Source organism: Carcharodon carcharias, chromosome 15, assembly GCF_017639515.1.
Source record: "Carcharodon carcharias isolate sCarCar2 chromosome 15, sCarCar2.pri, whole genome shotgun sequence".
Taxonomy (NCBI): Eukaryota; Metazoa; Chordata; class Chondrichthyes; order Lamniformes; family Lamnidae; genus Carcharodon; species Carcharodon carcharias.
The window spans coordinates 18926026-18940503 of record NC_054481.1 but is presented as its reverse complement, the minus strand read 5'-3'; the positions used below and the strand labels follow the sequence as shown (position 1 = coordinate 18940503).

Genomic DNA, 14478 nt, shown 5'->3' with positions numbered 1-14478 from the left:
AAAATCACTGTGCCCGCAAGCAGACCTGACTTACACTTCTGCTTGCTCAGATGGACCCATTCCCAATCCTCTACACATGCTATCAAGCAAGCCCACTTGTCATTTTGTCACAACCTTTTCCTTTTGTCTTATTGCCCCATTATCCAGTTTTCTAGTGCAGACACATTTAGAACGAATGAATGCATGCGCTTCCTGAGACAGGTGGGGGGAAAACTGGGCTTTTTGAAGGTCTTGCTTTTGGTGTCTTGCTTTCGGTTTTTAAAATTCCGGACAGTTCACTAGAAAAACGCCAGCCTTAACAATTTGCAAAATTGTAACACAGCAGTAACGAATGCCTTTAGCGCTAGGACCCAGTGGCAGGCTGTACATTATTGTGTCGCAGTTTAATGATGCTAAAAGGAGGAGTCCTGTAGAGTAAGTGGTTTGGTCTGAAGCTGCGGTAAGTGTGGATTGTAAGGTTATTTATTGCGTACGTTCAAATGATGCGCACACTGTTGTCTATCTGTATCTGTCTATCTAATGCTGTCTTGCACATGTTTCGAGTTGGTTATCCCTCTTGTGCGTTTCTTGTCAATTTCAGCCACTCTCTTCCCTTTTTCAACAGCAATGGCAACAGAGCCCAGAGCGAAGAGGAGGAACAAGGGCGCGTATTTGAGCCATGCGGCGAAGAAGCACCGCGGGAGCCGGGAGCTGGAGGTGGGGATGCAAGGGCTGCTCATCACCTGCAACATGAACGAGAAGAAATGTACGGCCGAGGCGTACAGCCTGCTGAACGAATATGCGGACCAGCTGTATGGCCCGGAGAAGGTGCAGTGCAGCCAGACCTCGCATCTCTTACTCTGGGGGGAGTGTGAACTGGGAAATTGATGACATGCAAGCAACTCGAAACTCCTTTCGATTCGGAAGTTGCAACCTTAGGGGTTTTTTTTTTAAAAAAATAAAAGACTTATTTCCAAAATCACATTTCCAAAACACCAACTCCCTAGCGCCTGAAAATGTATGGACCGCGGGCTGGATTTGGGTGACCCCGATGTTGGGTGCATTTCTGGGTCCTGACCCCATATGAGATTGGCTGTGGACGCCAATGATGTGACAAATTAGTGACCAGAGAGTGTGCTCACTGCCTTTGGGCTCCTGAGACTGGAGGGCCAGCAGTGGGCCCACCAGCACGCTCCCATTAATAGCCCCACTGTCAGAGGTGGGGGCTGCTGATGTATGTAGGAGAGGGAAAGGGCGGGTTGAGATGGAGATAAAAGCAAAATATTGCGGATGTTGGAGAGCTGAAATAAAAACAAAGTGCTGTCAAAACTCAGCCGGTCTGGCAGCATCTGTGAGAGAGAAGCAGTGTTAATGTTTCGAGTCCAATATGATTCTTAATGGCTTTTAAGACTCTTAATGCCTTCTTAAGATTATTGGAAATGATAGATTAGAATTGGCCACAGCTGACAGATCATTGCTATGGAGGGGAGTTAAAATGCTGCTTAAGTGCTGGATTCCCCCCACCCCCTCTGGACTGTTGTTGGGAGGCCTCCATGCATTGGCTGTGCTTTTGCTGACCTGGGTTTCACTCCGGCAGACTGTAAAATTCCAGTCAGCCTCAGAACAGTGACCTTAATTTACCTTTGAATTGCCTCAATAGGCTGCCTGCCATTTGCGCCCCAAACCTGACTTCACCAAAATGGACCCAGAGGCAGGAATGTGCTGCTATCCAATGCCGAGTTTCTGCCCCCCTGCATCCAACCCAACCTGAAAAGAATCGAAAATTCTGCTCCATGTGTCTAAAACTTGATGTACACAGTTAGTGTTGGTTAACAATTTTGCTGTTTGATCATAGTTTTGTTTTTGTGGAATTTGAATGTTTACAACTTCAGGTTTTATAGGATGAGGAAGATGAGGAGTTAGGATGACATAAACATTTAAGGGCTTTAACTGAAAGTTTAGAATTCGGAGCACGTGTTGGTAACATTGTCATGTGGTTTTCATTTCATCAACTTACTATTACAACAGCGCTGTTAACTGTTACAACAGTCATCTCTTAATCCTTCCCAACAGTAACAACAGTTTGCATTTATATAGCATCTTTAATGTAAAGCATCCTAATGTCCTTTCTGAAGGTAATAACCCACACTGAGTTTGAAACTGAATGAGAAATGTTTATTTTTGGGTGTCCAGAGTAATTAACCTAACCTTGTGGGCTATTTAAGCTATTGTGCTCTGTAACATCTGAACATGAACAGTTGCCTCTTCCAGTGCTTCATTTCTGAGCACTACTGAAGCAAACATACGGTTAATTTACCAATTGCAAGGTGAAAAAAGAGGTAGTAGATTTTTTTTTTTATAAAGGGTCTAGTGATCACAAGATATCTTCAAAGTAGTGTTTTTCTTCTAATTTTGCACTTATGTTTTTAGATATATAGTGCAACCCATTTATAACAAAATCACTTTTTGCCATGTGTGAACTAAATTCCAGACTTGCTGAGGAGAAAGCCCTTTAAAAACCATTGATTTTAAATTGAAATATCCTTTATTAGAGACCAATTGATGTGGCACGAGGATACTTTCATGTCTGGTGTAATGAATTTTGACTGCTTCCAGATACATAAATTCCAGTTTTAAGCTTTAGTGAGTGCAGCATTTGTGGATGTCTGTTAGTCACTTGTTAGTGCAGTGAATTGACTTAGTTAATGAAAACAGCAAAATGCTTTTCAAGTTTTAGACATGGATATTAAGTTGTTTCTCTGACCACAGTGAACACAAGTGGTTCGCATTGTACAAACAATTCTAACTTTATCTGATGCACTTCTCCCTGTGACAAATACTAAATTTTGGGTAGGGGAAGAGGTTTGTTGCAGATAAATGTTAACTTGCAGCTATCAACACACTGCTGCTTTATCATTTTGGAAATGTTCATATTTTTCAAGTATATTACTACTGTGCTTTTCTCAGTTTGTAGAAGAATCTAATAGTGAGGGTGAGGAAGATGATGATGACGATGATGTTGAAGCTGCTTTGAAGAAGGAAGTAAAGCAGATCCGCACATCAACACAGAATCATCTGCGTCGATTCCAGGCCTTGGACAGCGGAGCCAACAATGTTGTCTTCATCAGAACTCTTAACATTGGTGAATATTTTTTTGATCTGGGTTGAATTCTATTCCACTGTTGGGAGTAATGTGTGTACATTGCAATCATTTGTAAAAGCCCTTGTCACCATTGTGAAGTATCAAGTGGAAATATATTAGCTTGTTGCTTCAGTGTTAGCTTCAGAGTTCCTCAGCTGCATATAGGGCAGATGCTGCAAACAACCTGTTGCATAATAGGCTCTTGATGATCTGAAGTATTGTGATACAGTGACACGAAGGTGCCAACTCAGTGGTTTACGTTCCCCCATGATTGTTACAAAGTTCCATTTTCCTAAGTGTTGCTTTTTCATGGGAAGGGGGGGGGGGTGTGCGGTGGAGAGGTGCTGCTGTTACAGAGGTGGAGAAATTGGGGGTCAATGTTCAGTTTGTGATTCTGCAACCCGAAGGTTCCAAATATGGCTGGGCAGGGAGTTGAGTCTATGGAAAGGCTATGGAGTTTGTTGTGGATACTGAAAATTATGATTTTAGTCTTCCCACTGTTTAGCTGAAGTAAATTGTACCTTATCCAAGAATGGATGTCAGACAGGCAGTATTGCCAGCAGAGGTAGTAAAGGAAATTTAAAGAGCTGATGGAGAGGTAGAACTGGATGTTGTCAGAGCCCATGTGGATGCTGATTCCCTATCTGCAGATGATATTACCAAGGAATAATTGGGGATTCTTAGGGAATCCATGGGTCATAAGATAGGTAAAGGATAGAAGGTGTTGCTAGATGTGGTCTCCCAATGATTGAATAGTTGAGTGGAACCAAGTGAGGGTAGTTCCATTGAGCTGAATGGTGGAGATAAGGTGTTGAAAGAGAATGCTGTTGTCCACAATGTCAAGGGCTTAAAAGAGGTCATGGAGGAATAATGCAACACAGGGATCAAAATATTTTTTTTTCCCAGGGCTCTTGAGGGGGAAAAAAGCTGCCCAGCTTAATTTTGTAATGGGCTACTTTTAGTTTTCGGAGGCCTGTTTATCATTGGGGGGATAAATCATGATTTCAGAAAGAGAGACGATGATAGAAAATAATCAACAATTGATAATGTCAGCATGGGTATAGATCAAATATGTTAACAATCAAAGGTGGCAAATTTCACCTAAAGGGATGCCATCCTTGCCTCAGCTCACAGTGGGCACGTTACAGAGTTTAGAAAAGACATCAAAATGTCTGGCAATCATAAATCAAAAGATCAGGCACACTGGAAAAGAGCTAGAAGAATCTAGGTTGGACAGTAGGGTATATTTATTCTATAAACTCAACAACTGTGCAAAATGGTTCCAGATTTCCTCCAATGCTGAACTTGTCACCATCCATGAGCTGAAGTTGCGTGCCATCTGAAAAGTCTCTGTTCATTACTCAATTCCTAGCTTACAATAATAAAACTAAGATTGCCTCCCCATTCATGATAACCACCACAGAATTACTTGGAAATTAAAATGGGATGAAGCTTCTCCCCACTGGCTGCTTCCCTTGAAGACATTCTCAGTACAGGCAGCTCCCTGGGCCTGCTCCCGGCGATGTTACTGGATTTCTAGCTGCCCTCTCCCTCCTCTCTCCTTTTTTCTGCTTCTCTTTTGCCCTCGGCCTCTTGGTCCTGCAGTATTTGAATAGGTCGGACTCATTGTCCATGACTACTGCTCCTTGACCTCCAATCAAAGGCTCCCCCACCACCCCAAACTCCTGCCCTTGCTGTGCCACCAATCATAAGTTCTGTCTTTGGAGGAACAGCAGGAGTGGGAGGGAGGGAACCTGTGATTGGAGGAGCTGGAGCAGTGAACATGGGAAAGACAGAATCTCTGGTTGGAAGAGCAGCTACTAGGAGATTCTGTCTCTTCCACACTCACCACTCCTCCACTCAAACTCTATTATTTTCCTACTCTGAGATGCCAATGTCGGCAATCATTCAGCCATAATGTAAACTAATAAGTAACGGGGACGATCTTTCTTGAATTTTTCACCCCTGTCTTTAGCTAGGGCCATTTCAGTGCTATGGTCGGGCATCAATCTGACTGGAGAGATTCAAACGGAGTTATGGGAATTTTGGACACAGATTTGTGAGGTGATAACTTTTTCAAAGATTTGGAAGACGGAAACAAGGTTGGAGGTGTGAAATAAGTTGCAAGAACAGAAGGGTTCCAATGTTTTTTTTAAAAGGGAGAGGGAGCCATTAATCATGTTGGCCAGCCTGGGGACAATGAAGAGGAGACAGATGGGAATGGGGTCAAATGAGCAGTCTTGTGGATGAGATAAGTTCAGAAGAGCATGTGGGGGAGATAGGAGAGAAACCAGAGGGAGACATAGTTTCAGGGCTATGGTAAGCAGAGGGTTGGGGTGGTGGGGGGAGTCTCCAGGAAGAAGTTTGGCTTACTGGATAAAGGGAAAGAGTTGGGGGTGGGGGGCGGGGTGCAGTTGCAGAATCAGCAGAGGCAGGTGAGTGGATGGTCTTAGTCTTGGTGACAAAGGACTACATGAAATCCTCATACTTTTTTGTTGGTGCTGGAAGGGTCCAGTGATAGGGATTTAAGAAAATGGCTGATAGTGAAGAAAAGGGGTTACCTTTGCCCTGCAGAATAATCCTGCAGTAGTGGGTGGCTTTGGCAGTGAAGAATGTAACTTGATAATGCTTCAAACAAAGAAGGCCACCAAAGAACTGCAAGGTGTTCCCTGTCCAGATCACTAAATGAGAAAAGTTACATTAACTGTCCTTTAATCTTTTTGAAAATAAAATGGCTGATCAGATATCTTCTGTTTCTTGCTTTACATTTACAGGGACAGTCCCTTTTAAATATTTATGAATTATTGGAGGACCATTACCCTCTGCCCAAGTACTCCTGCTGCACATCAACCAGTTTCCTCTCCTTTTCAACTCAAACATTCCATTGATTTTATTGCTATTTGCGTTCAGACTATGATGTGTGAGTGTTTCTCTGAAACCACTGTGTTTCAATCAAGAGGTCATTCTCAATTCAAGAAATGAGTTTTGGTTGCATCTGAGTATGCAACTTGTATGAACGTTTTGAATGAACAGCTTACTTGGCACACGTACAGAAGGTACCATGTACACCTGATTTGGATATGATTTCATTGAAATGTACTTGTGTAGACTTGAATGAAACTCTTGCTACCATTTGTGATGTGGAAGCCAGGGCCGCTGTACTTGGGAATCTAAGTGGATTTTTTCTGTTCTAAAAACAGAACCGGACAAATTAGTGCATTACATTCTGAAGGATCTGTACGCAACCAAGAAGAAGAAGACTCGTGCTATACTGCGGATGTTGCCAGTTTCGGGGTCATGCAAGGCTTTCATGGAGGAGATCCCAAAGTATTTTGAGACTTTCCTGGAACCCTGGTTTAAGGTTCCTAAAAAGGCTACTTTCCAGATTGTTTACAAAGCCAGAAACAATAGTCACATGAGCAGAGATGATGTCATCAAGGCTCTGGCAGGTAGATACCACATTTTCCATTTTTTTAGAGATGTTAGTTGGATTATATGCGGATGAAGTTAGCAATGAAACTAAGTTGTGGAACGATGTGGGCTTTTTTTTTCCAATGTGAGAAGACTGGCATTAAAGGTTTTGTTTGAATATTTCTAGTTTTTTCTAAAATGCTTGTCCCATAGCATTTATCTGGATTAATTCCTCCTGATTTCTTTACCTGTAAATGTTTCTGTTTTCGTTGTCTGCCTGCTCTGACACCTTATATACAATAAGGTGGCCATGCATCCTGCCTGCAGGCCCTGCCATTGCTTTTCCCCTTCCCAATATTCTGCCAGTAGGGTCAAAATCAGCTTGCTACCATTTTTTCCCTATCCTTCCTTGGGTGGTTGTTGCTCGTATCAGGAACTGAGGCCGGAATTTTCTGGCCCCGTTGCAGGTGGGACCTGCTGCGGGTGAGGCAGCGCCCCAGCCAGAAGTCCATTGACTTGTGGTGGGAACGGAAGATCCCGGCCGCGGGCAGGTGCAGAAAATCCCGCCCTGAGTGGAGTGGAACTCAAACCTCTATCCATTTAAGTTTGGTAGAACTGAAGATCTTCGTGCATCAATATTCAACATCACCCTGAATGTTTTCAGTTTTAATAGTACATTTGTAAAGATGGAGAGCAGAAAAATCCAAACATCTGCCCTTGACATTCAATGGCATTACCATTGCTGAATCCTTCACTATCAGCATCCTGTAGGTTACTCACCTCTGACTCTCCAAAGCCCATCCACTATCTACAAGGCACAAGTCAGGAGTGTGGTAGAATACTCTCCACTTGCCTGGATGAGTGCAGCTCCAACAACACCCAAGAAGCTGAATACCATCCAGGACAAAGCCCACTTGATTGGCACCCCGTGCACCATCTTCAACATCCACTCCCTCCTTCACCGACACACAGTGGCAGCAGTGTGTACCATTGACAAGATATGCTGCAGCAACTTACCAAGTTTCCTTCAACAGCACCATAAGACATAGGAGCAGAAAGTAGGCCATTCGGCCCATTGAGTCTGCTCCGCCATTCAATCATGGCTGATAAATTTTTCAACCCCATTCTCCCTCCTTCTCCCCGTAACCTTCCAAGCCTACCTCTACCCCTACCACCTAGAAGGACAAAGGCAGCAGATGCGTGGGAATGCCACCACCTGTAAGTTCCTCTGCCAGCCACACACTATCCTGATTTGGAACTATATCGCTGTTCCTTCACAATCGCTGTTCCTTCACAGTCGCTGTGTCAAAATCCTGGAACTCCCTTCTTAACAGCACTATGGGTGTACCTACGCCATGTGGACTGCAGCGGTTCAAGAAGGCAGCTCGCCACCATCGCCTCAAGGGCATTGGGGGATGGGCAATAAATGCTGGCCAAGCCAGCGATGCCCACATCCCGTGAAAGAACAAAAAAAGTGTTGGAACGCTTTGCCACTCTTGTCTGCAATTTAATTTATTGATGCAATCGTTTAATCAAACTTTGCCCTGTGTAATTCGGCAAGTCGTTGTCAAAGCAATTACTCTATTTATGCCATTTCAGAGCAATAAAAATTTTGAAATGAAGTAAAATATCAGTTGGTTAAAATTCAACAACTGTTGGCATTTACCCAAGTAGAGTAATTTACTGTTGAGCTGCACATGCTGTTAGGTGAACCCTGTAGATACTCCCGTGCATTTATGTTCATATTCTTTACTCTGTGGTTGTATCTGCTGGGAAAAGCTCTCGTTTACTGATTTTTTTCTCTTCCTCTTGTATTTGGAAGGAACACTGACTCAACTTGCAATTTTTCAGGGGTAGTAATAAAGTTGAATGCTGAAAACAAAGTGGACCTTAACAACCCCGAGTATACCATTATTGTGGAAATAATCAAAGGCGTCTGCTGTGTGAGCGTCGTTCAGGACTACATACTTTTTCGCAAATACAACCTGCAAGAAGTGGCAAAAAATGACATTGAGGAAAAATGGAAAAGAAACACCTCCTCCCTTCCCCCCGAGAGTGACGGTTGTCAAGAATCAAAAGAGCCTTCGGAAGCAAAGGAACCGAAGAGCAAAGGTGAGCAAGATGAACAGGAGCTGGACCGATCTGTCTCAAGTGGTAAAGAAGCTCTTCAGGAACAGAAAAGTGGAGAATAGAGACTTGAGAAAGACAGCTACATTCATAATGGATAAAAACGGTCTGGGTCATTGTGCAGTTGGTTGTGACCTTTACTCAGGCTGGTTCTTTTTGTGTTTTTTTTGTATGCTAAACCTTTTCTAAGCGATGAAGAAGTTACCTCTTTGTGTATTTTAGGAGAAGGATGCTCACTCCACAAGAGGTTATACTTCATATACAGTACATGGGCTGGATGAAAAGGGCAGTTATACGGAAAGATTCTTTAACGGGTTATTTCTTTTGACCTGGTCGTTACTGATGAAAGCAAATCTTTTTACTTTTCATTTTTTAAAAAAAAAATGACATTTTGGTCATCTTTATGGAAAAAAAATTGCCCCAGCAAGGTTTCAGTTGAAATGTTGCAATTTCATTTTACCTTTTGGAAACTCTTGTCTATTTTATTGTCCAAACGTGCTGTTTGGAATGAATTGGGACTTCAAATATTTTCTGGTCCAATTATAGTTGTTGTTTTAGGTTAAACTTGTATAAAGCAGTGAGTGCTGTAAACTGATGCTATGTATCTGAAAATTTGGTTCCTGGGCCTGTAATTTTGATTTTTAAAAGAAAATTAAAGATGGTCAAGTGAAAACTTAAGGAACTGAACGACTTTCATTTTGGATTATTATAAGTTACCCTTTGGTGCTAAAAGGTTGTAACAATTGCAAAGTGCGCTATGTATATACTCATTTTTTTTGCACTTAAAGCTGACAGATGTTAGTGCTGATGAAGCCTCTATGGACCTCAGTTTGAGAACCACTGATCGATGCTATTTGCCTCCAATTATTGTATTACATGCTCTTTGGGAAGGAAATTTCTCCTGAATTCGCTGGACTTACTGGTCACTCAGAGCAAAGCTCCTTTTAATCTGCTTAACAATGTACCTCAGCTCCTCCCACACCAATGCGACTCATTTCTATTTTGCTCACTAGATGGTGGTCTTTGGAGTAAGAGTCCAGTGAAGGCTGAACGAGGCTCAGTCTCGTGCTGTAGACCCATGCTCAGTAGGAACTGGATTGAGATCGATTCGGGATGCTCTGATCCTCCTAATATACATGCTACTACAAAAACAAATTTATTAAATGCCTTTAATGCAATGAAACATCTGAAGGTGTTTCACAGAAGCGTTATAAAACAAATTGTGACACTGGGGCACAGAAGGTGAGGAGATAGATGGAGTATCTCAAAGGAGGATGCGAAGTAAAGAGGTGTAGGGAGTGAATTCCAGAGCTTGGGGCTCAAGCAACTGAAGGTACAGCCACCAATGTGGGAACCTTATAGTTGAGAATGTACAAGAAGCCAGATTTAGAGTAGCATTGCAATCGTGAAGAGTTATGGGGCTGGGGGAAGATTACAGAGATGGGGAAGAGCAAGGCGCTAAAGGGATTTGGAAACAATGTTGAGAATTTTAAAGTCAAGGCACAGAGTGCATCGTAAACAAAGTTGTAAGTTGAGAATTTGGTGAAAGTTGGGAACTCACTGCAGTGGGGAAGAAGGTACACCTTTTAGTTAATTAGTTTGAAATAAACTAAAAGAATGAATTACAGAAATATGTAAAACTTGGTTAGAAAGAGGTAGCAGCGTAGAAAGTGTGCCGCATCTTCGACATTTGGGAGTTTGTGGAGAGCAGCATGATCCCAAGCAACAACGTGCACGAAGTGTTTACAATTACAGGAACTTCAGAGTTATTGAGTCAGAGTCCGAAGTGCAGAAATTGTGATGCATCAGGGAAGGGTAAAATTACCTGGATATTTTGAGCCAAGAGGCAGTCACACTGTTTTGCTTAGGTAGTTGTTTGTGATTGCAACTGAGGGAGGTAAGGGGTGTGTAGATGCAGTGGCACAGAAGCTTCAGCCTTTTCCATTGTCCAACAGGTGCAAGATGCTTGCTACCAGTGTGAAAGAGAACGAAGGCTACAGGGAGGATGGGAAAATTGACCACCCCATCGTGGTACAGAAGGCCATTCAAGTAGGAGGTAGTAAAAACAATGTGTTAATGATAGGGGATAGTATAGTCGGGGGAATAGATACTTTTCATTCATTCACGGGATGTGGGCTTCGCTGGCTGAGGCAGCATGTATTGCCCATCCCCAATTGCCCTTCAAAAGGCGGTGGTGAGCTGCCTTCTTGAACCACTGCAGTCCATGTGGTGTAAGTACAGCCAGTGTTGTTAGGGAGGGAGTTTCAGAATTTTGACCCAACAACAGTGAAGGAACAGCAATGTATTCCCAAGTCAGGATGGTGAGTGACTTGGGGATCTTCCTGAAGACGGTGTTCCCATCTATCTGCTGCCCTTGTCCTTCTAGATGGTAGTGGTTGTGGGTTTGGAAGATACTGTCGAAGGAGCCTTGGTGAATTCCTGCAATGCATCTTGTAGATGGCACGCACTGCTACTACTGTGCGTCAGTGGTGGAGGGAGTGAATGTTTGTGGATGTGGTGCCAATCAAATGGGCTGCTTTGTCCTGGATGGTGTCAAGCTTCTTGAGTGTTGGAGCTGCACTCATCCAGGCAAGTGGGAAGTATTCCATCACACTCCTTGTGCCTTTTAGATGGTGGACAGGCTTTTGGGAATCAGGAGGTGGATTACTCATCGCAGGATCCATAGCCTCTGATCTGCTGTTGTAGCCACTGTATTTATATGGCTAGTCCAGTTCAGTTTCTGGTCAATGGTAATCCCCAGGATGTTGGGAATTCAGTGATAGTAATGCCGTGCTAGTAGGGGATTCAGTGATAGTAATGCCATTGGACATCAAGGGGCAATGGTTAGATTCTCTCTTGTTGGAGATGGTTATTACATGACCATTGTGTGGTGCAAATGTTACTTGCCACTTGTCAGCCCAAGCCTGGATATTGTCCAGGACTTGCTGCATTTGGACATGGGCTGCATCAGTATCTAAGGAGCCACGAATGGTGCTGAACATTGTGCAATCATCAGCAAACATCCCCACCACTGATCTTATGATGGAAGGAAAGTCATTGATGAAGCAGCTGAAGATAGTTGGGCCTAGGACACTACCCTGAAGAACTCCTGCAATGAGGTCCTGGGGATGACTGACCTCCAACAACCACAGCCATCTTCCTTTGTGTCAGGTATGAGTCCAACCATCGGAGAGTTTTCCCCCTGATTCTCATTGACTCCAGTTTTGCTAGGGCTCCTTGATGTCATACTTGGTCAAATGCGGCCTTGATGTCAAGGGCAGCCACTCTCACTTCACCTCAGGAATTCAGCTCTTTTGTCCATGTTTGAACCAAGGCTGTAATGAGGTCAGGAGCTGAGTGGCCTTGGTGGAACCAAAACTGGGCATCAGTGAGTACATTATTGCTAAGCAAGTGCCGCTTGATATCATTGCTGATAACCTCTTCTATTACTTTACTGATGATGGAGAGTAGACTGATGATGTGGTAATTGGCCGGGTTGGATATGTCCTGTACATCCTGGGCAAATTTCCACATGGCCAGGTAGATGCCAGTGTTGTAGCTGTACTGGAACAGCTTGGCTAGGGGTGCAGCAAGTTCTGGAGCACAAATCTTCAGTACTATTGCTGGAATATTGTCAGGGTCCATAGCCTTTGCAGTATCCAGTGCCTTCGGCTGTTTCTTGATATCACGTGGAGTGAATAAAATTGGCTGAAGACTGGCATCTGTGATGCTGGGGACCTCCAGAGGAGGCTGGGATGGATCATCCACTCAGCATTCCTGGCTGAAGATTGTAGCAAATGCGTCAGCCTTATCTTGTGCACTGATGCGCTGGGCTCCTCCATCATTGAGGATGGGGATATTTATGGAGTCGCCTCCTCCAGTGAGTTGTTTAATTGTCCACCACCATTCATGACTGGATGTGGCAGGACTGCAGAGCTTAGATCTGATCCGTTGGTTGTGGGATCGCTTAGCTCTTTCTATCACTTGCTGCTTATGTTATTTGGCACGCAAGTAGTCCTGTGTTATAGCTTCACCAGGTTGCCCTCATTTGACCATCAGTGTGCCCAGTCCTGCTCCTGGCATGCACTCCTGCACTCTTCAGTGAACCAGGGTTGATCCCCTGGCTTGATGGTAATGGTAGAGTGGGATATGCCAGGTCATGAGGTTACAGATTGTTTTTGAGCACAATTCTGCTACTGCTGATGGCCCATAGCGCCTCATGGATGCCCAGTGTTGAGTTGCTAGATCTGTTTGAAATCTATCCCATTTAGCAGGTGGTAGTGCCACACAACATGATGGAGGGTATCCATAATGTGAAGACAGGACTTCGTCTCCACAATGACTGTGCGGTGGTCACTCCTACTGATGGGCAGATGCATCTGTGGCAGGCAGGTTGGTGAGGATGAGGTCAGTCAGTAGTGTTGCTACTGAGCCATTTTTGGTGATGGACATTGAAGCCCCCCACCCAGAGTACATTCCGGCACCCCAATGCTTCCTCCAAGTGGTGTTCAACATGGAGGAGCACTGCTTCATCAGCTGAGGGAGGGCGGTACATGGTAATCAGCGGGAGGTTTCCTTGCCTCTGGTTGACCTGATGCCATGAGACTTTGAGGACTCCCAGAGCAACTCATTCCCGTCCTCTGATGGGACAGGACATACCCAGGATTGGTGATGGTGATGTCTGAGACATTATCCGTAACGTATGATTCTGTGAGGATGACTATGTCAGGCTGTTACTTGTCTGTGAGACAGCTCTCCCAATACTAGTCCCCGGATGTTGGTAATGAGGACTTGGCAGGGTTGAGATTGCCATTATTGTTTCCAGTGTCCAGGCCAATGCCAGGTGGTCTGTCCAGTTTCATTCTTTTCTTGTGACTTTGTAGTGGTTTGATACAACTGAATGACAGGCCATTTCAGAGTCACAACAATGACGACAGATTTCCTTCCCTAAAGGGCATTAGTGACCAAATGGGTTTTTACAACAATTGACAATGGTGTCATGATCATCATTAGACTTTTAATTCCAAATTTTTATTGAATTCAAATTCCACCATCAGCTGTGGCGGGATTCAAACCCCCAGAGCATTACCCTGGGTCTCTGGATTATTCATCCAGCAACAATACCACCACACCATTGCCTCCCCTAATACTGTCCTCTGCATTTGTGACCAGGAGCCCCAAAGGCTGTATTGCCTGCCTGGTGCCAGGGTTAAGGTCATCTCCTTGCAGCTGGAATCGCGGACAGCAACTGTGTTGACTCCAGAAGATGCTATTAGTTTCAAAGAAGTAATCATGGTGAATGCTGACAGCTTAGCTGTCATTTTTACTGCAAAATCTGGGCCATTCATCATATGAGGAGAGATTGGTTAGACTGGGCCTGTAGTCACTAGAGTTTAGAAGAATGAAAGGGGATCTGATTGAAATGTATAAAATTCTAACAGGGCTAGACAGGCTAGATGGAGGGAGGATGTTTTCCCTGGTTGGGGTGTCCAGAACCAGGGGCCACAGTGTCAGGGTATGGGGCAGGCCATTTAGGACTTAGATCAGGAAATATTTCTTCACTCAGAGGGTGGTCAACCTGTGGAATTCTCTCCCACAGAAGGCTATGGAGGCTGGGTTACTGAGTATGTTCAAGAAAGAACCTGATAAATTTTTGGATATTAGAGTCATCAAGGGGTATGGAGAAAGCGGGATATGGCGTTGAGATAGAGGATCAGCCATGATCATATTTAATGGCGGAGCAGGCTTGAAGGGCTGAATGGCCTACTCCTGTTCCTAGTTTCTATGTTTCAATGATGAAAGATTTCACTATTTTTTAA

At 44.0% G+C, this 14478-nt stretch overlaps 1 protein-coding gene across 3 annotated transcripts; it reads left to right on the top strand.

The window, feature by feature from the left end:
• The first annotated feature begins 367 nt into the window (after window positions 1-367).
• thumpd1 (THUMP domain containing 1) lies at window positions 368-9337 on the top strand. 3 transcript variants are annotated; one of them, XM_041205779.1, is made up of 5 exons: window positions 368-439; window positions 605-807; window positions 2947-3121; window positions 6322-6570; window positions 8384-9337. In XM_041205779.1, exons 2-5 carry the CDS (start codon window positions 607-609, stop codon window positions 8722-8724), a joined length of 966 nt encoding a protein of 321 aa, XP_041061713.1. In that variant the 5' UTR covers window positions 368-439; window positions 605-606; the 3' UTR covers window positions 8725-9337. The 3 variants fall into 3 exon arrangements, with proteins under 3 accessions (XP_041061713.1, XP_041061714.1, XP_041061712.1); XM_041205780.1 differs by lacking the exon at window positions 368-439 and adding an exon at window positions 453-469; XM_041205778.1 differs by lacking the exon at window positions 368-439 and having other exon boundaries at window positions 498-807.
• The last annotated feature ends 5141 nt before the right edge of the window (window positions 9338-14478 follow it).